The following is a 27,149-nucleotide window of genomic DNA, read 5'->3' on the forward strand; positions in this document are numbered from 1 at the left end:
TCAACCAGGGACAAGATGGCTTTCCCAGGAGTCTTTTAGCAACGACTGGAGACATTTTTTGGTTATCACAATTTGGGTTAGGTGGACATTGCTTCTGAACATGCTACATGTTGTACAACAGCTCTCAAGTACCGAGAATTACCTGGTCCAAAACAGTAGTGGTGCTGGGGGTGTGGCGATCTTGTGCATTGTGAGATGGTTAGCCATATCCCTGGCTTTTATGCCCTAGCTTCCTGGAGCACCCTGCAAGTCGTGCCAACCAGAGATGTCTCCAGGCATTGCCCCTGGTTGAGAACCAGTGCCTTTAGAGGTAACCATTATCTGAATTTTATTTTTGTATTTTTTCTTGCTGTTTACATAGTGTTAATACACCATATTATTTGTTTTGCCTATTTTTGACCTTTATTAGAGTAGAATAAAAGTATTAGTCTTTTTTAGCTAGTTTTTTTGTACTTAATACTCTATTTTAAATCTATAATTAGGAGGGTATTTACTGGGTCATAGGTGCTGCTATGTGAGATAATGCCAAACTATTTTTCAAATTCTGGTTTAATACTCCTAGTAGCAATACATAAAATCTGTTGTTTTTCATTTTCCCCAGCACCTGGTCTAAGATTTTTAAAGTTTTTGAAAGTCTAGTGGGCATAAATTGGTATTTTATAGTGATTTTCATTTGCTTTTGCTCAGTTTTCTAGAAATTCACTCCTAAGCATGACTCACAAAGACCACGGTAACGTGGCATATACTTAGCTCTTCAACCATATTCATTCAGTCATTTAACAAATAATACGGAAGCACATCCTGTGTGTCAGCTACAGTGCCTTTTTTTTAATGAGGTGCAGAACATTATCAGTGAATAACCTTCATTCTAGAGGAGAATTCAGAGGGCAGACATCCCCATTCCTTGGGACCCATGGGTGACCAGCATAGACAAGATCTCTCCTGCTAAGGAACTATCCCCTAGTGGGGAGACAGATGTAACTAGATACCCAGTCCATACATGTAATTAGAGTTTATGATGAGTACTCAGTGGAAATTAATTGGGTAACTAGAAGGACTAACTGAGGGTGGCCTCCTAAGTAAACAAGTAAAATAAGCTAAGTTAAGAATTTTGAGGGAGACAACAGGGCATTGAGATAGAGAATAACAGGAGATCCTTCTTTATAAAAGTGGGCAGGGAAGGCTTGTCTGAGATGGTTCCAGAAAGGTGAGACTTAGCCAATGTATGGAGGTTGAGGCAAAGAGTGTACCAGGCAGAGAAAACAACTGTGAGAGGCTAGTGTGCCAGGAGCATAGGAGAGAGTAGCGATACTGATGTCAGTGAGGGGGTTAACAGGGTGCAGCCGGTACTTGCAGGACCTTGAGGGTCACTGTAACCAGTGTAGAGTTGATTTTAAGGAGAGTTAGAATCTAGTGAAGGATTTTAAGTCGGAGACTGATACCTCAGTTATGCTTTTAAAAGAGCACTTATTCATTTGGTTGGGTTTTATTGGACAGGAAACCCAAAGTAACAGTGGCATATTGATTCTTAAAAGTCAACTTTTTTCTCTCCTGTATGAGAAGTCCATGTAGGTAATTCATGGCCAGTATGACAGTGTCACAATTACTGATGACCTAAAGCTCCTGTCTTCCTGTTCTGTCTGCCGTCTTTAGGATTGGGCTCCCACGGTCCAGCTGGAGCTGCTGTAACCACATCCGTATTCAGGCAGAGGAGGGAGGAAGGGAAGGGAGACAAAGGGTGCGCTCTCCAGCCAAGTCAGCTTCCGTCACGGACACAACATTTCCATTTCCATTCCTCTGCCCACAGTTAGATCGCAGGTAGCTGCTCCGGAGGCTGGGAGGTGTAGTCTGTTGGCCTGATGCCCTGCCTCCCAGGATAGAATCAGCTTCCCTTTACTTAGGAAGAAAGAATACCGGGGAAGCATCCACAGGCCCTGCGGCAGCGCCTCTGGCTCTGGTGAAGAAGTTTGTAGGGGCAAGAGTAGAAGCAGAGAAACGAGTTAGGAAGTTAGAAGATAGTGACGTAGACCAAGGTGAAGCTGTTTGCTAGCAATGGACAGATGTGGGCAAATTTTAGGTACATTTTGGGGTAGAATCCATGAAGCTTGCAGATAGATTGGATGTGAGAAATGAAGGAAAGAAAATGGATCAGCTGGGTAGATAGGTGGTGGTGCCATTTAAAAGAATAGGGAAGCCTGGGGAGGAGATGAGACGTTGGAGGAAGTTACAAAGCTCAGTTTATGAGATGCCTGCTGGACATCTGAGTGGAGAAATCAGGGGACCCAGTTGAATGAAGCCCATTTTGTCATTTCTCCCATAAGCCACCCGCCTCCCGCCCCGACATCCCAGCCTTGGGAACCATTTGCTGTTCCTCAAGCACTTTGCACTCCCTCGTGCCCTCCTGTCTCTGCGCATGCTCTCTCCGTCTGGAGTGCGTGTATCCTGCCTTCCCTCTTTTCCAAGCCACTCCTCCACTCTTCAGTGCTAGTCTCGGCTTCCCTGCTACTGGAAAGCCCTCCTGGTTCCACCAGGCTGGAAGTGTTCCCATGGCACCCTGGCCATGTATGTATGCCAGCGCAAAGATAGAAATATGTCTATATAAATATTAAAATATGGAAAAAGTTCTAACTAAAGCATTAACTACTTAACATTCTTTTAATTAATGTAAGAAATTTTCAAAGTATCTTTGAAAGATATTCAAATACAGTAAATGATTGATTCACCTTGAAAAGAGTGAAGGAAAACAAATAGCCCATTTAAAAAAGTAGACATTTTTCCAAAGAAGATGTACAAATGGCCAATAAATACATGAAAAAGATGCTTAACATCATTAGGGAAATGTATATCAAAACCACAATGAGATACCTACAACCTCAAACCCACTGGGATGGCTTTAATAAAAACTTGAGAATTTTTTAGAAAGGACAGTAACAAGTATTGGAGAGAATGTAGAGGAATTGTAGCCCTCATACATTCCTCAAGGGAATGTAAAATGGTGCAACCACTGTGGGGCAGTTTGGTGGGTCCTCAAAGGGCTCAACAGAATTACCATGTGACCCAGCAGTTCTACTCATGGGTGTTCCTGAGAGAGTTGAAAATATGTGTTCACACAAAAACTTGCATATAGGTGTTTGTAGCAGCATTATTCATAATAGCCAGAAAGTGGAAACAACCCAAGACGTCCATCAGCTGATGAATAGATAGATAGATAGATAGATAGATAGATAGATAGATAGATAGATAGATAGATAGATGCATTAATGAAGCTGCATAACACAGGTACATTCCATAGACATACAATAGAATGTTGGTCAATAAGAAAAGAATGAAGTACTTATTCATGCAATAACACGAATAGACCTTGAAAACATTATGCTAAGTGAAAGAAATCAGTTATAATAGACCAAATATTGTATGATTCCTTGTATGTGATGTGTTTACAATAGACAAATCCATACAAACTGAAAGTAGGTTAGTGGTTGCTGGGAGAGAAGATAGTAGGGATTAATGATCTGGTAATGGAGTAATGGAAATGTTCTGGAATTAGATTGTGGTGATGGTTGTACAATATTCTGAATACACGAAAAACCACTGAAATGTAGACTTTAATGTGAATTTTATGTTATGTGAATTTTATCTTAACAAAAAAATCTAAACAAAACAAAAACGGAAGAGACTGTTAGAAGAGTAATTTGAATATAATGATAACTGACAATTTCAAAGTGAAAGGCACATTAAAAAAACAATAAAACACAGGCATAACTAAAAATACTACTTTATATACTGTACATACACACCTACTTTATAAATAAGAGTGTGTTAACGAGTTCTAGAAAAGTATGTTTTAAATCAATACATACTTTTCATACAGTAAAATACGTCCATTTTATGTGTATAGTTTGATGAATTTTGACAAATGAATGTACCACCACTACTGTCAAGTGTAGAACATTTCCATCACCCCAAAAATTTCCCTTTGCAGCTCCTCATTGGCAACCATTGATTTGCTTCTATCGCTGGAGTAATTTTGCCTAAAAAGGTCTCTTAAAAAAAAATAGAAGAACATATGTGTTTATTATTAAAAAATTGGGCAGTACATAGTACTGTTTAGTTTTCTGAAGTATTTCATAATATTAAACAGGTAAACAAGAAGCAAAACCACTCTAATGCCAGTGGCCACAGTTAACCTTGTGAAAGGGATATTTTCTGAGTTTCTGTGTTTCCCCATGTTAGAGAGGGAGAGTGAATTTACATATAGACTATCTGTTATGCCTCAGAGACTATGGGAAGTGAATGGTAAACGTGCTTCTTTCTGTCTTTAAGGAGCCAAGTCTCCAATGAACTAATGAAGTGTCAGACATACATTTCGCTGTCCCACCAAACCACTTTTAAGAGCCTTGAGGAGGGAAGGGCTGGGTAAGGGGCTTAGTGGTAAAGCACACAGGCCAGAAATATTTTCCTTGAGGCAGCCTGGGTATGGAGGGGGGTGCAATGTGAATTACAATTTATTAGACTGGTATGTCATCAACTGCCATGTCTTAGCCCAAGTTCTCTCTCCATAATGAGCTTTCTTTGATATTCCTAGGTAGATTCACTGCCCTTTCTCCTGCCTTCGTTTCTTGTAGGGATCTTCATGGAATGTTTACATATGTTGCATTATTTTGCACATATTTGTCCTCTACTGTAAGTTCCTAGAGGGCAGGGACAGATCTTCTCCTCATGGCCTGTGATGCCAGGGATGAAGCTCGCTCTTTGAATTCCCATGTCACAATTAAGAGAAATTTTTTTTATCATTGCTTTTTTTTAATTTAATGATGGTGCTGGTAAAAAACATAAAACCTACCATATTAGCCATTTTTAAGTTCAGTAGTGTTAAGTATATTTACATTGTTGTGAAACAGACCTCCAAAACTTTTTCATCTTGCTGAATTGAAATTCTGTACACCATTGCTTTTTTATGCAGTTATGTTTTTGTTTATTTCAGGTGGTGTTCCGTTCTACGTCGGCTATGGTTTACATATTTATTCAGATGAGCTGTGAAATGTGGGATTTTGATATTTATGGTACTGTTCCTAAATGCTGGTTGTAACTGCTACTGGGGAGAATTTTCTGGTTGTCCCCAAATTGGTATCATTTTACAGTAAGCTCTTGACACTCTCTAAAGGTCATGAGATCTTTACAAATCCCCAAATGCTAAATCAAATAAATTAAAAATAAATATTTAAAACCTTACATTTCCCTGTATGGTCGCGGAAGATGACTGGTTAGCCAGAGACGGGTAAGATTCCTCAAGGGAGGAACAACCTAAGACAGGCACAGTCACAGGGGGGCCATCAGGAGAGAAATTGGGGATCAACAGAGGGGAGGCTTAGAACCTCAGGCCCCCTATTTTGAGAGAAATCTTCTGCATCCGTGGATGTTTTGTTGCCCTTGTCTAGCTTGGATTAATACTCACTCTGTACGCACAGACCTGATCATCTACATTTGCCCTCTTACAGCACTAAATTATGTTTTCTACCTTTATCTTGCATCTACCTACCACTTCAGCATTTTATTTAAAAAAAAAAATAATAATAATAAGGGAGAAATGTGGGATTCACATATAAATCAAGTACAAAAATCAAACGAATAATCATATCTGACTTGATTGTTTATAGTTCATGATGCGTGATCAAAACCGAAAGTTTCTGTGATATGACTGCCCTTGCACTGTTCACCATGTAAGAACTTATTCACTATGTAAGAACTTGTTCGTTATGCTTCAGAAGATTGGAGACTGTTGAGAAATAGGCTTGGGGTTGATTAATGACTGTGCATTGAGTCCCCTATACAGAATTTTATTGTTGTTAACAACCATTTGATCAATAAATATGAGAGATACCCTCTCAAAAAAAATATTTTAATATATTTTATACATACATAATGGAATCCATGAAATGTAGTAAAGTATTAATGGAAAAATCTGATTTCTCAGAGTTTTAATTAGTCTTGTGAGTACAGAATGAAATGTTCCAGAGAAAGTGACTGTGACTCTGAACCAACACTTTCTGATGTTTTTCATTTCTTTTCCTATCACTCACAGAAACCTTTGTATTTGTCTCATTTTATTAAAATTACCACATAGTGAGTAGAGAACAGTAAAGCTGTTACGAGTTGTGGATACTGTGTCCAGCACACCAGCTCGTGGTGCGTGCAATTCAAATTTTTGTTTAGCAGAATTTCAAGTTAATTTTTGCTGTGGGCCATCTAGGTCACTCAGGAACAGCTGGAACTATGAATGATAATTCAGTAACTGCCCAGGGTCTACCAGATAATGTTCAAACAAACTTTAAGCATTATTATGAATGTAGTCATATTCAGAGGTTAGATGGTTCTCTCATTCTGAAGATACCATCATTTTCAATCACCAAAGCTTTTTCAATCTTGGATTTTACCTTGTAGCCATGGCGTCTAACTGGGTGAGGTAAATATTAAATTTTGCTCAATAAGAAGTCTAAGTTGAAACTGCTTTTATACATCTAGCTTTTTATGATGTTGTCTTCAGATGTAACAGAACCCACTTTCTCTTTGGTCCTATTCCTATCACTTTGCTGAGAGAAGAAACTGTAAGCAAGAAATGAACATAATCCTCAACCCCTTCTCATTTCTTTTCAGGGGATCTATATTTTGAGAAAGCTGTGAATGGTTTCCTTGCTGATCTCTTTACCAAATGGAAGGTATGTTTCTTCTTATGCTGTAAATCTCATTGAGTAAACATTAGTCAATGCAGATTTTAAAAATATACTATTTCTATTAAGCTGACTTTGAGATATCTTAGCTAAAGCCAAAATTGACAAGACTTCAGATTTGAATTACCTTAATCACCTCAACATGGTAAAGGCCATTTTTGAGAAGCCCATAGCTAACATCAGACTCAATGATGAAAGATGAAGACTTTGCCCCGTAAGGTCAGGAACAAGATAAGGACCCCTATTTTTACTATTGGTTTTCAATGTTGTACTAGAAGTTCTAGCCAGAGCAACTAGGCAAGAAAAAGTAATAGAAGGAATCCATATTGGCAAAAAAGAAGTAAAATTATCTCCATTCACAGATGACATCCTATATGCAGAAAATCCTAAAAAATCCATACACACAAAAAACAACTCTGAGATTTAATAAATTCAACAAAGCTGCAGGATACAAAATCAACACAAAAATCATTTGTGTTTCATCAGCAATGAACAATTTGAACAGGAAATTAAAAAACTAGGAATCAAATTTTAAAAAGGAAATTAAATAATCCCATTTACAAGGGCATCAGAGAGAATAAAGTACTTTGGAATAATTTACCCAGGGAGGTGCAAGACTTGTTCACTAAAATTCACACACCATTGCTGAAAGAATTAATAAGACCTAAATAAATGAAAAGAAAATCCATGTTCATCAATTGGAAGACTTAATATTGTTAAAATGGCAGTACTACCAAAGCAAACTATAATTCATTGCAGTCCCTATCAAAATCCCAATGTCCTTTTTTTTTTCAGAAATGGAAAAGCTGATTCTAAAATTTATGTGGACTTGCAAGGGATCTTGAATAGCCAAAACAATCTTGAAAAAGAAGAACAAAGTTGGAGGACTCTTACTTCCTAATTTCAAAACTTACTACAAAGCCAAAGTAGTCAAAGTTATGGTACTGGCATAAGGTAGATACATAGATCAATGGAGTAGAATTGAGACTGTGTGTAGAATGTACATGACTACGTATGGTCAAGTTGATTTTAGGCAAGGATGTCAAGTCCATTCAATGAGGGAAAGAATAGTCTCTCTAACAAATTGTTCTGAGATAACTGGGCAGCCACATGCAGAAGGACCCTTACCTCACACTGTATATAAAAACTAACTCAAACTGAATCAAAGACCTAAATATGAGAGCTATTTGAGGTCACCTGTGTAGTGGAAAGAGCATGGAGTTTGTATTAAAACAGACTGGGCTTAAAATTAGCTTTTTCATCTTGAGAAGTAATCCATTTCTCTGAGCCTCTATATCCTTACCTGAAAAATGGAGATGGTAATAGTACCTACCTCTCAGGGTGTTTTAAAGTATCTGCATATAGTTAAGTCTCTATAGGATATAGATCTCAGTGGAGTCTAAGTCCCATTCTCTTTCCTTGGTAATACGGCAGCAATATCCTTCAGCTATGAAGTCTAGAGAAATAGGAATGTGATGCTCTCGGTGCTTGCAGACTTGCGGGTAGTTTGGATCAGCAACACCGTACGTTTTAGGGGTTGGGACTGAACTCGCAAAGCTGAGGAAGGTTTGGATGGCTGGAAAGGAAGACAGGGAGGTGTTTCATGGGGAGAATATGAGCAAAAGGATGAAGATGGGTATGAGAGTGGGGTGTGGTCTTCCGTTGTTCCATAGAGGGTTTGTGTGGGGAATAATCCAGTAATACGATTGGATTAGATGGATGGATCAGGTCAACACATGCAGTTTGGGCTTGATTTGAAAGGAAGTAGGAGCTATTAAAGATTCTTAAGTAAATAATGTTATCAAAGCTGGGGAGAATTTAAGGAATGGTAGTACAGTAGCTAGGAGCAATTTGGTAAAGGGACAGACTGGAATTAAGCTTCTGTAGTCATATAGTTAAAGGTGATCAGGCCTGTGGGTCTGTCTGAGGAGGGGACCTGAAGAGGAGCACAAATAGCAGGGGCTGCAGGAATCCAGGCCCCAGAGGTGGGCTGAATGATGGTCACCTTGGACTACACAATGGCCATTTCAGTATTGGGTCTATGAAAACCTCCATTTCAAGGGTGGCTCGGTTGTCCTTTAGATATTCCCCAACCCAAGATTCTGTGAGTGTGTGTATGACTAGCTGTAGGGACAGAATATGGCACAGGCCCACTCATTAGTTTACAGGACTTTGCTCTTAGTATTTGATTATTTTTAAAAATCAAGTACTTGGTTTTAAAGAAAGAACTTGAAAATGAATTAAAATAACTTCCTGTAACCACTCTGTTGATTCAATGAAGTTTAGTGAAGATTATTTTTTCTTCATACATCCTATTGAGTAACTTAAAGTTAACACTGTGGACAGCAGTGTTGAGCATGGGAGTATTGAACAATATTGAACAGGATGAAAAATGAATTTATAAATTCATTTCTGAGCCCAAAATATAGTTGTGATGGGGTAATCATAATAGTCCTGGTTAACATTTATTGTTTTGACATATCAGGTATCGTAGAAAGTGCTTTGAACACATTGTCTGACAAAGTCCTCTGTTCCCTATTAGGCAGGTAGGAAAGTACAGCTCAAAGAGGTCAGTAACTTGTTCATGAGCAATAGCATAAAAAAGCTGACTGAGGGTTCTGATCTGGTTCCTTCCATTGACCTAGAGCTAGCCTGAGCTCTTAAGCCCCGAGCTGTCCTATGTTTCTGTGATCCCAGCCCATGTCACCACTGTTGTATGTTATCTCCTGTGTTACATGTGAGTTGGGAGACTTGTATGTCCACACCAGCCCACTGTAAGGTATTTTTCCTACATGTCACATTTCAAAATCAGGTGAATTTAGAGCTGAGTTTGGAACACTAGGAGTATGTTAAATTAGTCGGTGGCTAATGAAGGTTTGCTCTTTACTAGTACTCTGTTCTTGGTTCTGTGGCTTGTATTTAGGAATTTCTGTCTGCTTGAGATATATCCATGGAAGAATGTAAGGTGAAGTGTAATGTGCATTGTTATATATATATATATATATACCTTACGTGGTAAATGCTGAATTATATAGTCATTAAGTATGGTTGAGCTAGAAATGGGGTTGGTCAGAGTAGGCTGTTGTCTTCAAAAACCCAGGAGGAACTGAAACTGGGCTTGCTGGCTCACTGGTGCAAGCCAAATTTTGTGTCATCTGTACACACCCTATTTCCAGAACATTGATCTTCTGACTCCTTGGAAGTGTTTATTCTCACTAGTCCCCATCCCAGTGTAAAGGTAATTTGTTGCCTTGGCTTTGACCCTGCCTCTCAAGCAGTCCCCAGTTCTCTTCCTGTGACAGTGGTGACTGGGGGTGGAGAGGGCTTTGATTCTTACACCACCACCATGGGTTCTCTTCTTGTTCACTAAACTACTGTTCTAAAGAAATTAAAAAACAAAACAACCACTGTGATCAAATACCATGATTCTCTGACGCCGGGCTGTCAAATCAAAAGCTGGGAGACAGACAGCGGCTGGTGCGTACTGGTGATACACAGTTTTCAAAGCACTTTCCTCATTCCTGGGATTGAGGTAACTTGCCCAAGGTCACACAGTGGTAAGTTTCAGAGTCAGGACTCAGTCCAGGCTTCTGATTGCCAGCAGTGCTCTGTCCACTGCCTTATACAACCTACAGTTAGTGACATTACCCAATACTGCATACTGCACTGAGGCTCCTCGAATTGAAAATAACTGTTCTTGCAGGCTGCTTCATATCTAAGTCAATGAAATAAACGTGTGCCCTCTTTTTCTCTACTCATGTTTAGGAGAAGAACTGTAGTCATGAAGTGACAGTGGTCCTATTTTCTAGAACTTTCTATGATGCAAAATCTCTGGGTAAGTCTTTCTCCTACAGTTGTTTTTTGTTAAGCTTCTGCCTCCCCCAACGATTCCTTCACATCTTTCCCATTGCATTTATGCTCCATCTTTCCCACCTTTTTTGTTATGAGGACAGGATAAAATGGAAGATAGCACCGTCCGTTAGTGGATGAAAGAAGTTTGTGGGCTGCGATTCATCATAAACCAACTTAATACATATATAATTGCCCCCCCCCTTTTTTTTGGTGATGCAAATCTTCAACCCAGAATGGTGAACAGAGAAACTGAATTTGTCTTTTTAACCTGATCTACATAGGTTGTTTTCTCTATTTCAGATGAATTTCCTGAAATAAACCGATCCTCAATTCGACAGGATCACAAGGGGCAGTTCTATGAAGACTTTTATAAGTACGTTTGGACGCTTTGCTATGCTTTTCTTTGTTTGTTTCTCCTCTCACTTAAAAAAAAAATAGCCTTTTTATTCTGGAATAATTTTAGGTTTACAGAGAAGTTGTAAAGATAATACAGAGAGAGTTCCCATACAGCTTTCACTCTGTTTCTCCTGTTAACATTTCATAACCATGGGTACGTTTGTCAAAAGTAGAGATTAGCCTTGATGCATTACTACTAACAAAATTTCAGACCTTTCTCAAATTTCACCAGTTTTTCCACTTTATGTACCTTCTTTGTTCCAGGATCCAATCCAGACTACCGTATCATATTTAGACTTTTGAAACTATTGTGAAAGTTTTCAAATTCACAGAAAAGAATAGTGAATAATACAATGAATTCATATACCCAACACTTGGATTTAAAAGTTATACCATATTTGCTTCTTATCTTTTTTGGCTAAATTTAATTTTAGAGTGAACTATTGATACTATAATATTTTGTTGCTATGCTTATATCTAAAAACCAGGGCATTTTCATATATAACCACAATATCATTACCACATTTAACAAAATTAAAAATTCTAATATCAATCCACTGTCTAGTATATATTTCAGGTTTCATTATTTTTCTCTAAAAGAACTTCTTATGTTCGGTCTGCTTGTTAAGTCTGAATCTAAAACAATTTTCCCTTCCTTTTCACCCCCAAACTGTTGACTTGTTGAAGAATCTGGGTCAGTAGTTCTGTAGAACTGTACTTTTCGAATTTTAGTGTGCATATGATCCCCCTGCCTCCCACCCCCACATCCCATGGGGGTAAAGTGCTGCTTCTAATCAGGTTAGGGCATCTGGGGTGGGCCTGAGGTTCTGCTTGTCTAACTACTGTTTTGCACATTTTGCTGGTCTTTGCACCACATTTTGAACAAGGAGGCTATTGAAAACCCCTTCTGAATCTGTCTGATTGTATCCTTGTGATAGTATTTGTTTATTTTCTGTAAACCAGAGATTACAACTGGGGCATTTTGCCATTGTTCCCCAACTCCCCCTAACCCCCCTCAGTTGTCAATGTCTAAAACATTTTATTTTTATTATCAGAGTGGTAGAGGGGTGGTGGAAAGTGGAGGCCATGCAACTCTACCCAGTGGGTAGAGGCCAGGGGTGCTGCTAAACGTCCCACAATGTGCAGGACTGCCCCCCCAGGTGTGTGCCCTGAGGTACCAGTAGTGTCGAGGTGGAAAAGCCTGTTCTGAAGGCTTGATGGGTTTAGCTGAACCTTGTTCTTAGGGAGACTCAATCTCATTGTGGGCCACCCTGTACTCACGCTGTATCACTGCACCATGCAGGTCAGTCAGTCGGTTGTCCTAGCAGTGCCACTGAGTACGGGGACCCTTTATGAGATGACAGAATCATACCAGATACAACTGGATTAAGCTGCTTAAGGGCATGGAGTTGAAGGACCCCCCTTTAAGTTCTCAGATCTGTGCAGAAATTTGCAACATGATTATTGCATTTTAAGTGGAGGATAGAGTAGCCTTTAGGAAGCCTTTTGTTTTGCAGGTTTTGGACTGATTATTTTATTCTTGCCTAAGGTACAGAGGCTTTATGTTTAAGTAAAATCAACTCCTTGGTAATAAGCACCTTTCTTCACCTCACTACACTTGTTCAAGCCCTTAGAGACTGCTTTCCTCTGATTCACTTCTCTGTTCCTGGTCCAGTCTTGCTTCCTCAGGCTGTTTCTTTGTCTTTCCAAGGGGAGGAACTTATTAGTTTCCCCTCCTACCTCGTACTTGGAAATACAATGTCTCTCTGTTTTGCAGTAACAGTTTCCTATGGGTTTAGTTTAGTTTCCCCCACCCCTAGCCTTAAACATTTCTTTTTAGCAAGTTCCTTCCTAAATCCTAAGCCAGTACGAAATGTGAACTTACATTTTTTTTCCTTTTTTCGACTTTGTAGTAGAATTCCTAAAGAATAAATCTTTTTTTTTCTAAATAAAAAGCTTTTAAAGTTATCCAAAAAACTGCCTAAAAAGCTCCCATAACTTGTTACTCTTCAGAGTTTATCTACATAGTTTCTGTTTTAATTATAATTTTTTAAAGATTTATTCTTTATGCAAAAATAAAGAATAAATCTAAAAAAAATTATAAACCTAAAAAAATTATAAATCTGAAAAAAATTATAAATAAAAAATTATAAATCTAAAAAAATCATAAATGAAAAAAATTATAAATAAAAAAAATTATAATTAAAAAGAAACTCTGATTGTAGATAAGCTCTGAAGAGTAACAGAGGTTATGGGAGCTTTTTAGGCAGTTTTTTGGATAACTTTTAAAGCTTTCTATTTAAAAAATTTTAAACTTTTGAGAAAGTTAAAAGAATATAATTAATGACTGTACTTTTCATCTAGATTTACCAATTATTAACATTTAATAGATACTTTATTATCTTGTACTTCCTCAAGTATCTACTAAGAGCAAAGACATTGTCTTATGTAAACAAAATATAGTGGTATTCAGAACATTTAACATTGATATAAATACTATTATCTAACATAGAGTTCATTTTCAAATTTTGCCAACTGAATTTTACCAATTGTTTTTCCTGACCCAGATTTCTCTCTATAATCATGCATTGTTTTTAGCTTAATCTTTTGTGTTTTTACAATATTTTATTTTGAATAAGTACACAATATAAATAAATATATTTTACAATATTTTATGAAAAATTTTGAACAGAAAAGTTGAGAGAATTGTATAATGAACACCCATATATCTACTATGTGGGTTCCACTGTTAATATTTTGCTGTATTTGTTTTATCACTTAGGAGATTACTTTTTTAATATCATTTATAAAGTAACATATTCATTGTAGAAATTTTGAAAAATATAAGTGAGCACAAAGTAGAAAATAACAGTGGCTCCACTACCCTACTGAGATGATTATAAGATGGTCACAGTTATCATTTGGATTCCGGACTTATCATGTATGGGGCACTGTTCAAATTTACTTATCTTGATTAATTTTAATATCTTGATTGATTTGTAATATGTAAACAATCATTTTTCATATCTTGTTTCATTTAAACATCACACTATTCCTTGTAATGGTTACTGTTATCCCATTTTACAGATAGAGAACCTTGGATACAGAGTGTTAGTGATTTACTCAAAACCCATGAAGAATTAAGAGATGGAGTATGCACTTGACTTAGGTAGTCTAGTTCTGAGTCTGTGCTTTTAACCACTGTATTCTTCAACTCTACACTCATTACAGTTTAAATTATTTGTTAATCTTCTGGGCCTTCTATACCTGTGAGAATTTCATGAAAGAATTTCATGGAAAAACCACTTATCCCTCTGTGCAAATAAATTCTTCATACCACTTCACTGGGTTCCTGGAACCCTGAGAATGTGTAGCTTAACAATATATGAAATTCTATCTGCATAATGAGTATGAGTTCATTTGAATATAATTATGGATATATTAAAATAGATTATATAAAGTATGCTTATATGAGTTATGAATGTAGATTTATATATATATATGACTATATTATTAATATATTAAAGTTTTCTCACATCACTAAAAAGTTATTCCCAACTTTTTTTAGATTGAAAGAGCTTGGGCTGTATTTTTCTTATTATAAAAACAATACAGGTTCATTTTAGGAAAATCACAAAAGATAGTTCAGTGAAGAGTAATTCACAGCTCCCGCAATTCCACCTCCCAGATACAGGCGTCATTACCTGGGTGCATCAAACTCTGTTCCCTGTTTATAGAGACAAAAATCAATTATCACAGCGATGTGATCACAGGCTCCTAAGATTTTTTACATGTTTTAAACTAACATTTTCCACTTATATCACAAGTTCCATTACATGTCAAATACTCTACTTCCACAGCATCATTTTGATTGCTGTATAGAAATTCCACTGGGTTGCTAATTATTATTGGACACTAAGGCAGTTTTCAACTTTTTACTGTTGTCAGAAGTTCTACAACATGTCCTTATAGACATGTCTTTAACCATATCCTTAGTTAGTAATTCCCAGAAATGAAGTTACTGGGTCAAAGGATATTGTTTTTGTTAAGGCTTTTCATTTGACTCGCCAAACTGCCCTCCAAAAACATAGGAGTAGGAAATCCTATTTTCCTAATAACAGGGTTGTTTCCCGTATCCTCACCAACACTGACTGTTCTCTTTTTCCAGTTGGAGTGGAGGAAAAGTTATGTCATTGAATCTTAATATTCATTTCTTTTATTACTGATAGTAAATGTTTTCTCGTGTTTATTGGCCTTTTTATATATTTCTCTTTTGTGAATTGTGTATTCATCTTTGCTCGTTTTTTTTCATCTTTTTTGTTTCTTGTCTTACTCCTGACTTTACAGTCCAAAGGGAAGAACTTGTAATACTGTCATATAGTTTCTCCAGATCTTTTTCTATTTAGCCCATTTTGTTTTCAGTAAAATCATATATACTTAGGTAGACAGAATAGCGCTGTAAACCCCTATGTACTCATGAGTCATATTCAGGTTATCAAAGAGCATCACAGCATATTTGATGGGTGTATAGTAAATTGTTGTAGTCTGAAATTTTATCATAATTTAATGAATTCCTTATTGTTAGGTATTTAATTTTTTTCCTAATTTTTACAATTATCTATATACCATTGTGATAAAGAGACAGATATATGGTTATATATCCCGGAGTATTTCTTGCTTCCCCACCTTTTTTTTAAAGACCTATTTTTTTTAGAGCAGTTTTAGTTCACAGCAAAATTGAGAGGAAAGTATAGAGATTTCCCATATACCTTCTCCATCCACATGCATATCATCCCCCTCCCCCGATTATCACTGTTCCTCATCAGAGTGGTTCATTTGTTGTAATTAATGAACCTACATGGACACATCACAATCACTGAAAGTCTCTAGTTTACCTTAGGGTTCACTCTTGGGGTTGTACTTTCTTTGGGTTTGGACAAATGTCTTATAATATGTCTCTATCATTATAGTATGATACATAGGATTTTCATCGCCCTAAAAATCCTCTGTGCTCCACTTATGCACCTCTTCCCTCACTCCAACCCCTGGCAACCACTGACCTTTTTAGAGTCTTGCACAGTTTTGCTTTTCCCAGAATGCCATATAGTTGGACCCATGCAGTATATTTCTTTCTGTTGATTTCTTTCACTTAGTAATATGCCTTTAAGGTTCCTTCATGTCTTTTCATGGCTTGATACCTCCTTTCTCTTGAGTGTTCAATAATACTCCATTGTCTGGATGTACCACAGTTTATCCATTCTTCTATCGAAGGACATCTTGGTTGCTTCCAAGTTTTGGCAATTGTGCAAGCAGTCATGTGCAAGTTTCTGTGTGGACATAAATTTTCAGCTCATTTGGATAAATGCCAAGGAGTATAATTGCTGGATTGTGTGGTAGGAGTATGTCTAGTGCTGTGAGAAACCACCAGACATTCTTCCAAAGTGGCTGTACTATTTTACATTTTCATCAGCAGTAAATTGAAAATTCCATTATTCTACATCCTTGTCAGCATTTGATGTTGTCAGTGTTCTGGATTTTGGCCATTTTAATAAGTGTCTAGTGGTGTCTTATTATTGGTTTATTTGTACTTCTCTAATGACATGTGATGTGGAGCATCTTTTCATATTATTTACCATGTGTATGTTTTCTTTGGTGAGATGTTCTTTTTAGATCTTTTGCCCATTTTTTAATTGGATTGTTTTTTTTCTTATTGTTAAGTTTTAAAAGTTCTTTGTTTATTTTGGATAGCGTCCTTTGTCAGATATGTCTTTTGAGAATATTTTTTCCTAGTCTGTGGCTTGTCATCTCATTCTCTTGATACTGTCTTTTGAAGAGCAGTTTTAAATTTTAATGAAGTCTAGCATATCAATTTTTCTTTCATGGATTGTGCCTTTGGTGTTGAAGCTAAAAAGTCACTACCATACACAAGGTCATCTAGGTTTTCTCCTGTGTTATCTTTTAGGGGTTTTATAGTTTTATGTTTTATACTTAGGTCTATGGTCCATTGAGTTAATTTTTATGAGTATGTAAGGTCTGTGTCTAGATTCTTTTTTTTTTGACATGTGAATGTCCAGTTGATCCCACACCATTTGCTGAAAAGAATAGCTTTGTTCTTTCATCAAAAATCAGTTGACTGTATTTATGTGGGTCTGTTTCTGGGCTTTCTATTCTGTTCCATTGATTTATTTGTCTATTCTTTCACCAGTTTTACAGTAAGCCTTGAAAGTTGATACTTCAGCTTTACAGTAATCCTTGAAGTTGGGTAGTGTCAGTTCTCCAAATTTGTTCTTCTCCTTCAATATTGTGTTGGTTATTCTGGGTCATGTATGTTTCCTTAGGAAAAATCCCCAGGTTTAAAACTACCAAATTAATGGGAATGCATATTTTTCTTTTTAAGTCTAAATTTTATTTTAAAAGATATATTCACATGGTTCAACATTTTAAAAGTTCATAAGGTCTACAGTAAACAGATTCCTACCCATCCCTTTCTACTGATCTAGTTTCTTGACTAAATATGTTATTGGATATACATGTAAAACACACATATGGAGTATTTTAAAAGGCTTTTCACATATATCGTCCATATGTGAGAATGTTCATATTCTTGCTCAACACTGGGCACTAATCTAATCTCAAGGAAATTTTAAAATATTTTCTTATTTTTACTTTTCAATCTATATGACTATTGATATGATTACATTTCTTTGTTAATGTTTGTTAAATGCATTTGACTTTATTATTTATTATTATATGATAAATTCTCCTAACTCTGGGGGTCCTGTTTCCTCCTTTCCTTGAAACCCCGTGAGGGGCCTGATGTCCGTCTGGTGTGTAAGAGCTGCTCAATGTGTCCTTTATAATGACACTTTCAGAGTGGTGGTGCAGAATGAGAGGAGAGAAGAGTGGACTTCACTTCTTGTGACCATTAAAAAGCTCTTCATCCAATATCCAGTATTGGTGCGACTGCAACAAGAAGGTACTGCACTCGTGGCTGTAGGTGCGGTGGGGAGAGGCAGTGTGGGCAGAGGCTGGGAGGGGAAGAGGCTCGTGCTTGTTTCCCTCCCAATGTTGTGTATAGTTTTTGCTTCTCATCAGGTTTCTATTTCCAGTTGGGTCGAATTGTCCAATATGTATGCAGTAAATTCAGTAATGTCCCTCCTAGGTGATAGGGAGCCCTGTGGAGCCAGACACCTTGCACTTGTTCCCTAGGAGTTCATCTTTCATGAGATGTTTTTCTTTCTTTCTCTTCTGTCTTTTGCTTCAGAGGGCTTTCCCAAAGGAGACAATTCTACCTCAGCACAAGGAAACTACCTGGAGGCCATCAATTTGTCGTTCAATGGTAAGGATGCCACCCCCAGGGAGCGGGCATCTTACTTATTACCACATGGCTATAAACTTCTCTTTATTGATGTCCAGAGACCCAGACTATTTGAGGGTGCCCCCAGCTGCCTACCCCCAAGATTAACTGAAAGTAATAACCTCTGACTGGGTAGCTGTAATGGCCAAAATTCAGCTCTTGGGTCTTCTGTTGGGAATTAACTTGGTGTTCTCATCTGCTTGTTATGGTGACCTAAGAATGAAGATGGGAGGAACCGTCCTTGGGCTGTTTGTTTTACTAAAAATTGTAATTAGTTTCCACCCCATCCCTCAACTGCTTAAGGGTAGTTTTTTAAAATCTACCCCCCCCTTTTTTTTTCTTAATTACAAAGGGAGCCCATGCTCCTAGAATTCAAATAATAGAGATATTAAGTGAAAATAAAAGTCTCCCTCCTCCCTCCACGGTCATCTCCTCTAAGAGAGACCATTGTTAACAATGTGGTGTGATTTCTTCCAAATGTTTGTCCCTGCATTTGTGTGTTAGCTGAGATACTTTGTTTGCAAATAACAGAGGCTTACTAAATTAGTTTAAACAAAAATAAAAATTTGCTCTGGGGTTAAAGGGCTTGTTGGGACAGCCAGGAAAGGCTTGGAGCCATGCTGAAAAAGGTGGAGATCGAGGTGGCTCTGGGAACAGCAGCAGCAGTAATTCTGAGAGCAACATTCAACTCCCAGCTCTGCTCTCTGTTCAGGATTCTGTGTCCTCAGCAGAGAGCCTGCTCAGCCCAGCTCTGGTTAGGCATGCAGCTGGCACTGGCCAGTGGCAGGGGTAATGATGTGTGGTTACCTCCCTGTGTATCACCTGGCCATGTGCCCTTACCCAGGTGCTGGGGATTCTATAACATAACGTCTTTTAATTGTACATCCTTTTGTCCTATTTAGCTATTACTGATTTTCTAAAGTAAGAATTGCACAGGTCAGAAATAAAAATTAACTTGCCAAATTTACAAAGCCATTGCAAGATTGTGGTCCGCTCTCTTAAGTATTGTCTTAGATTAATAATTTGATTTTTATTGAGTTTCAACAGGTCATTTATAGATTGTTTAATGACATGAAATATGAGCATTCAAAGCTGCACAAGTATTAGGTATCGATGAAGGGGATTAACAAAGGCAGCAGTGACATAGTTTTGTGTTCAAGCCGTTTCTTAATGTAGAAGGGAAAGACAGTTGTTCATACAACTAATTAGAATTCAGTCCAGAATGTGGCAATAGCTGTAATAGAAACACAGGCAAAATGTTCCAAGAGCAGAGATCCTAGCTAGTGGCTGGTTTCTGCAAAGCTGTACCGTCTTCATTGGAGGACTTCTGCTTTGTTTGAAGTGTTCGACAAGCACTACATCAACCGCAACTTTGACCGAACTGGGCAGATGTCTGTGGTGATCACGCCTGGGGTGGGTGTGTTTGAAGTGGACCGTCTGCTCATGATCTTGACCAAGCAGCGGATGATAGATAACGGTACTGCTCCCCCGTGTGTGCTGTCTCCAAGTGTTTATGGCCCTACTTACCCTAAGAACTCAGCTTTTCCTGGCTCTGCATCACAGATTTGGTGAATGAATAGTGTTTGATGACAAAAGAGTTCCAAGGTTAAATCGGTTTGGAAAATGCTCACAGTAAGACAGATACCCTAATTGCTGGTTTTAATATGTTAGCGTATCTTGTTTCTCTCCAAAGGGCATAACTGGTACTGAGCATCCCAAACACATTTGACACTGGGTTTGGGGGGATTGTTTCAAGGACCCGGTGTGCCGCCAGCCTGTGGTGTCAAGTACCGTCAGATAATCTCATCCTGTTGTCCTCCGTGATGTGCCATGCTTCCCTAGCGTGCCCACTACTCCCACATTTAATTATGTTTCAACAACGAGATGGGAAAGTAAATCCTGATTGCTTTGTAAAAGTAAATAGGGATTGTTTTACCTTTTACTGAGATTACAAGGTTCCTTTTCCTTTCTGGCCTTGAAACTTTAGTAACAGAGGCCCTGTTGTCTTTGTGACAAATTGTGATCTGCAAGGCAGTCAAAGGCTGATGGGCAAGCATTCAGCAGTGACAAGTCTGACAGAACTTGGTAAAGAGGGAACAGACAAAATGCATCTATTTACTTCTTTACGGTGTAGGCAGCACTGACGAGGTTATAATTGTAGGATTGTAAGTCAGCTTTGCCTCATATCCTGACCCATTTAAATGACATCATGAATAGATTGGGACATTTTTCTCTACCCCTCACCCCACCTAGACTCTTTCTGTCTTTTCTTTTTTAGGAATTGGTGTGGACTTGGTGTGCATGGGGGAGCAACCATTACATGCTGTCCCACTGTTTAAGGTAATTAGATTTTAGACTGCTTACTGAAGGCCAGTTTCCAGCATCAGGGTGATCTTGAGAATAGTTAAAAACTAAAAAAGTTGGAGCAGTTCCATGTCCTACTTGTTTTGCAGCTGATTTAGAAATGCACTGGCTTTTTCCCTTTCAGCTCCATAACCGGAGTGCCCCTCGAGATTCTCGTCTGGGCGATGACTATAATATTCCTCACTGGATAAACCACAGGTGGGTGTGATCTTGATTCTTAGTAGATGAGAAGAGTTTCAAATAACCTACTTGCCATTTTCTTTTTAAATCTCTGAAGTTCTTACTATAAAATCTTTTGTCAAGAAAATGTTGTAACATTTGCTGAAAGCTGCTCTACATACTGAGCAGTGATGGTAACGTAAGAATGATCTACTGGGAAAAAAACTAAGAACAAATTTTGAAGGACTTATTTCCGTTACCATCCCCAACTCCCACAGACCACAGCCAACATTGTGCCTGGCCTCCTCCATTCGTAGGAAATTCCCTCTTCTTCACGTGGAACGAGGCCTCAGCATTCCAGCTGACTGTAGCTCGCCCTCAGCCAGTGCTGCTGCCTTGTCATGGACCCTCATCTTTTTGAACAACTTCAGATATCTTATTAGCACGTCTGTTTCTAGTCTCTCCTTCAGTCCATCCTGGAGACCTGGGTTTCTCGCCTTGACAGTACTGACATGTTGGGCCGGATCATTCTTTGTTGTGGGGAGGCTGTGGGTATGTTGTAGGGTGTCCTGCAGCACCCCTGGCCACTACCCGCCAGATGCCAGCAGCACACACCCCAGTTGTGGCAACCAAAAATGTCTGCAGAAACAGTAGCTCAGTACATTTTCCTATCAAAAAAAGCTTGGAGAAAGTTTAACTGTTTCTTTGAAGCAGTGCAGGTAGAGCTCATACCTTCTGAAAATAATTAAGAGAACTAGATGCCCTGGAATAAGTCTGCCAAAAATGAAGGGCCTTGGGTTATTACTTCTTTTTGATGTCTTAGGATTTTTTTTTTTTAATGGCTGCGGGTTTATGGAGAATGCAGTTGAAACCATTGGAAACTGGGTTGGGGTTGGGGGGATGATTTAGACTAAGAAATAAATACAATAAATAAAAAATCAAATGTCCTCAGACATTACAACGTGCCTCCTGGGTGGCAGAATCCCCCACCTCCCACTCCCCATTGAGAATCACTTTTTTAGAACAGTGGTTTCCTTCTTTCCTTTCCTTTTCTTAAGCAAAAAGACCATTTCTTCAAGCAGAAGTCTTGCCTGGAACCAAATACATAAAAGCAAAAAAGTATTAGTGTTCCTCTGTGTCCTCACATAGTAGGCCCTGATGTAGCACCGAGGAATCCTGGGAGTCTGAGGACCAGCATCTGTCAACCATTGCTGCACCAGGGTGCCATTTTTGTGAAAACCAAATCCTACCGCTCTTTTTCTCTAAAATGTTATGCTGGCTTGATAAAGACTACAGCCTTTGACATCTGAGGCCTCCTCTCCCACCTCTCTCTCTCTCTTTCATTCTGCATTGTAGATAGCACATTTCACTCTTACTTCTGAGTCTTCCTACCTCAAGGGCCTCTCTGCCTGCCCTTTACCTCAAAAATGCCTTTTTACCCTCTAAGACTCAGCCCCACCATCTTCTGTGAGTTCTTCCTGTGTTTTCTGCAATAACCAATAGCTGCTTTCTTTTTAGTACACCCAGAACATTCTATCCTTCTCGGGGTTGTCTGACTTAAGCCAGCACTTCTGAGGGACTAAAGACTACTTGGCTCTTGTCTCAAGCTAGATGGAACCGTCAATTTTGGCTTCTATTTAGTTGCAAATCTTTGCAGGAGACCAGTTTGAAAATTCATCAGAAACATTGATTTTACCCTTGTAGTATGTCCTTATCTTTGTTATGGGCCATATTGCCTTCATATGGTGGTTTCTCTTGGTCAGTTGTAATCATTTTTAGGGTGAATAACCAGTTTCATGAGCAAGGAATGTTGGTCTGCCAGTTTTACAAGGATGGAGTGATCACACTGTAATCACCCTGTTCTGAGTGAGCCTCTCTCAGGAGCCCGGTGAGATTCTCTCGCTGGTCACCCGTGTTACTCCTTACTTTATGTGTGTGTGACTATTTAATGCTCAGTTTTGTATGTTGCCATTGCATTGCCTGGTGCAGTCACTAGAAGAAAAAGTGACAGCTTCATAATAAGATGCTTTTGGAATCTTCCTCATTTTGTGTTTATATTACCATTATTTTAAAAACATGGTTCAGGTAAAATAGTATTTTGAGCTTATTTCTTTTGAATTTATTTCAAAGATCAGCGTATCTTCTTTTCGCCAGCCCTCTATTTTTGGATTTGTGATCTTTGAGTAGACATTTGGATTCTTTGGCCAATAAGAAAATAGCTACAGTTTAATTATACACTGTATTTCATGGTTTTAAGTTTCGTTTAGGAAACAATAAAGGGACAGTATAGCTATAGTACTCACAAAATCATATATGAATTCAAGCATTGTAATATCCTCAAATTTGAAAGTATCCTGATTTGTCATTTCATTTTTTCATCCAAAATTGGCTCTCTGATGTCATTTAAGATGGAGGGTGGATTCATACCTTGAGGCGCCTCAGAATCTGAGAGCTGGGAGGGTCCAAGGCCTGCTTTTTACATCTCACTGTGAGCCTTGTTTGCTTGAGCCGCTCAGGGACAGGGGCAAGAGGGATCGTGGCCTGAGGGGGATGGCTGCTCACAGGGGCCGTTGGTGCCCCCTGTCAGTGAGCCTCTCTGGAAGTGGCAGAGTGTTCCCATGAGGCCAGAGACCTTATTCAAAGCATAATCAGATTGTCTTCAGTGAGAACTTATTACCCCCAGAGTGTTATTAGCTAGTAATTAAAATTGATCCAAAAACTACATTAACATCAGATACATTAGAGCTGTAAAACTGGGATTTGGGTGATATCCCAAGATATAATTGGAATCTGTCCTGGAAATCATAGAGACTATGCAGTCAGATTATACAGGTGAGGGGCCCACATCCCAGAGAGGTTAACTGGTTTACCTAGGGTTGAACAGGATGTTCTTGGCAAAGCGGTAGCTATTGGTTCAAACCATTTGAAATTGTTGTATTAGACTGTTTTTGACCTTCAAACATAGCAATTTTGTATGGCTTAACCTTATAGAAACCCATTCTCCTGGCTGACATCACTTCACTGCTTAGATCTTTCATAATTAATATCTAGAAAGAGAGTAGCATCTTCTACTTGGTAATTTCCTTGGTACTTTACTGACAGGCCAAGTCCCAGGGGCCTAGGGACTGATTGGGCTCCAGGTCTGAGTGCAGCTGGTATTCTTATATTCTTATAAATTAATGTACCATTAGGATTGCCCTACAGTCCACTGGTTATCTGTTGATACTGACCCCTCCCTTTGTTGTTGTTGTTTTTTTTTGTGTGTGTGTGTGTATGTGTTTTTTATGATCCGAGTTATGATGGAAGGTAGGGATTGGTCAGTATTCAAAATGTCTTTACCACAAGTTAATTGTAGATAAAAGAGAATACAGAGGGATGCTTGAGGGATTGAAAAGGCTACCAGCCTCTCTTCACTCATTCATTCAGCATACCCAGGGCAAGGTTGAGTCTCCCATTTTCTTGTGTGCCTGACATGACTGCATTGAGATACGGTTTTCAGAGGGATTAGGATTTGATGGTTTCTGTCATTTTTTCTTAGACCACCTTTTTCTTTTCTTACCTGGGTCATCCTTGTTTACCAAGTGCTGATCAATCAGTGAGTGATAACGACCTTCTTTGGGCTCAGCATCATGCCAAGTATCAAAGCAGAAAAAGCATCATGGCATTAGATTTAATCCCTGCCACAAGGAGGGGATTGTAATCCAGTTAGAAATTATGCTAGCAGGATACAATTTATGGGGAAAAATGTATAGAACAGTTAAAAAGCATAATTAATGTTTTACAGTAATTACAAAAGAGGTTAGAACTGGGGGATGAATAAAGCCTGAGACAAAGGTACTTGAGAGAGAGCTACTGGTTCATGGTTGGGATTTCAGCTATGTCTTGACGTTTAAAATGAAAGGGGTTTAGATAATGACCCTGTTTGTTTCTTTCACAGTTTCTACACGTCCAAAAGCCAGCTCTCTTGTAATAGTTTCACCCCACGAATAAAACTGGCAGGAAAGAAGGTAGGTGCCACCAGCCTGCAGAGCCTTCAGGGGCTGTCACACATTGATGTGGTTATTTTGGTCCTGAGATTCCCTGTTCCTTCCATGGTCATGAATACAGTTTAAGAAATTTGTCTCAGGACTTTACAATTTTCTACGTTACATAAATAAATAACAAGGCAAACCCCCCAGACTGCAAGAAATATCTTTGGCAAAAATATGATGCACTATTTTTAGTTCTTTAATAATGAAAGAAGTATTTTGTTATGATATGACTGGTTTATTCCGATACTGAGACCTCTCAGATACCTGTAGGGACAAAGACATGAGGATACATTGCAGCAAAAGGAAAGATTACATCTTAACAGTAAAGAAAGGCAAATTCACACAGAATGGGGATTCTTTTTTTTTTTTTTTGCTTACAAATGGATTTGAAACATAATAGTTGTACCAGATGCCGGAGGAAGGGTGGAGCCATTGGTTCTTGAGTACCTGGTGGTTGTATAATACTTAGGAAAAGCAGTGCAGCCATGTGTGTCAAGAGCAGTGCAAACATTCATGCCATTTGACCAGATAATTCCATTTTTGGCCATGTGTCTAAAGAAATAATTTGGCTAATTATGTCTAAGGAAATACTTGAGGATATTGAATGAGAATAGATCGCATTTTTATTTATGTAATGAGAAGTTGAAAATAATAGGGCAAGAGCTAAATAAACCATGACGTATCCACTTGATGGAATATATTTGCAGCCAATGAAAATAATAATTTTAGGAACCTTAAAAAGTGCTCTTTATGTAATAGGAAGAGAAAAACAGGCTGTTAGTATGTAGGCCCCATACCAGGGTTCTCTTACTCATCTGTCTGTTTGTAGTGGAGCGGAACTCTCCGAAAGTTGCACCATTGTAGCTGTGTTACATTAATAGTATCAGGGTCACTTCTTCCCTTTCTGGGTTGACGGGGTATTAATGTTACTCTTCCAATAGGGAAAATACAAATTTTGAGGAATATAAATACTCCTCCTACAATAAGCCATGTTAAGCAGTAAAGTGCTGGGAGAAGGGACTCTGCCAGAAAGGTGTCATGTATACCTTTCTGCCCTCTGAAGTTTTATGCCCTCACTATAGCCATTCTCGGCAAAGTAGAATGCAGAGGATATTCTCTGCAATGTGATCATATTAAAGAAAGAACAAATCATAAGTATTGTTATGGAAGGTCAAAGAGTCCTAAAAAATTTGTTTATTTAGAAAAGCTCTTTCAGTTTTCTCTCTACCTTTACTCTCCACCTCAGCAAACTGGACTGAGCTCTTATAGGTGTAGGCAGACAGGTGGGGGCACTCTGGTGAAGGGGGAAGTGAGCAGCTTGGGGTCAGGTGGAATCACCTTCATAGGACAAACATACCAATGGTCTGATCAAGAGTCTATGAAGAGCTGGGCTAGCCACCTGCTAACTGTGTGGCTTTGAGCAAGTCCCTTATTCTCTCTAGAATTTAATATTCCGAGCTGTTGGGGTTCATGCCCCCATGGGATAGAGTTATGAGAGGGAATAACATGTGAGGCGGGAAGTAAAGGACCTAGCAGGGCCTGACACTGCGGTAGGTGGGTGTCACATATTAGCTGCTCCTTTGCCATCAGTCACCGGGAAGGATGAGATCTGGTCTCTGCCCTGGGGAGCAGCCACCTACATACTGTGCCTTGTGATAAGTTCTGTTCCAGCAGAGGAGGGAGTGATTCATTCTCTGTTTAATTTTGCAGACTGCTTCTGAGAAAGCAAAAAATGGCCGTGACACGTGTGAGTATTTTTTGAGATCTCCTTCCATCACTTTTAGAAGGAGACAGCTAAGCCATGGCAATAAGATTACGTGAGGTCACACACAAAGTTCACAGCCAAGCTGGGAGACTGGAAGGTCTCCCTTTACCACCCTGCATATTTTTGTCTTGTTATCTGCAAAATGAATGATAACAAAAATCCAAAAAATGAACCAAAAAATCCTTATTTTTTTTTCCTTAGTGAATTGCAGGGATCAGGTGGAAATTTTTGAAGTACTAAACATACACATTAAGAGATATTTTTAAGTGGGATCACAGAAGAATGAAATACCAGCAAACCTTGCCTTTATTTAGTGCTATACTACTTTCTAAGTCACTTTGACATGTAAATCACTTAATCTCAATCTGATGAATGGGTTCTTACCTGACTTTTTTCAGGGGGAAATGATGATAATCACTTGTGCCTTGCAGATTCAACCTTCTGAAGGCATCTGGTTGAAATGTGTTTTAATGATAATCATATTGTTTATGTATTTC

The 27,149-nt window shown here is 38.5% G+C and overlaps 1 protein-coding gene across 23 annotated transcripts in view; it reads left to right on the forward strand.

Moving 5' to 3' along the window:
• DEPDC5 (DEP domain containing 5, GATOR1 subcomplex subunit) overlaps window positions 1–27,149 on the forward strand; it is a 111,519-nt gene that overhangs the window by 12,729 nt on the left and 71,641 nt on the right. For 22 of the 23 annotated variants that reach the window (XR_012125700.1, XR_012125698.1, XR_012125699.1 and 19 more), the window contains exons 10-20: window positions 4,985–5,063; window positions 6,655–6,716; window positions 10,494–10,563; window positions 10,881–10,953; window positions 17,849–17,952; window positions 18,241–18,315; window positions 19,676–19,810; window positions 20,612–20,673; window positions 20,822–20,895; window positions 24,794–24,863; window positions 26,598–26,634. Coding sequence is in view for 20 of the 23 variants with exons in the window: in XM_073223194.1 (XP_073079295.1) it covers window positions 4,985–5,063; window positions 6,655–6,716; window positions 10,494–10,563; window positions 10,881–10,953; window positions 17,849–17,952; window positions 18,241–18,315; window positions 19,676–19,810; window positions 20,612–20,673; window positions 20,822–20,895; window positions 24,794–24,863; window positions 26,598–26,634 (841 nt within the window). In the remaining 3 variants the exon portion in view is untranslated. Of the gene's footprint in view, window positions 1–229; window positions 311–4,984; window positions 5,064–6,654; window positions 6,717–10,493; window positions 10,564–10,880; window positions 10,954–17,848; window positions 17,953–18,240; window positions 18,316–19,675; window positions 19,811–20,611; window positions 20,674–20,821; window positions 20,896–24,793; window positions 24,864–26,597; window positions 26,635–27,149 lie in introns of those variants that run through there. The other variant, XM_073223189.1, reaches the window with a different exon arrangement.

Source organism: Manis javanica, chromosome 15 (assembly GCF_040802235.1).
Source record: "Manis javanica isolate MJ-LG chromosome 15, MJ_LKY, whole genome shotgun sequence".
Classification (NCBI taxonomy): domain Eukaryota; kingdom Metazoa; phylum Chordata; class Mammalia; order Pholidota; family Manidae; genus Manis; species Manis javanica.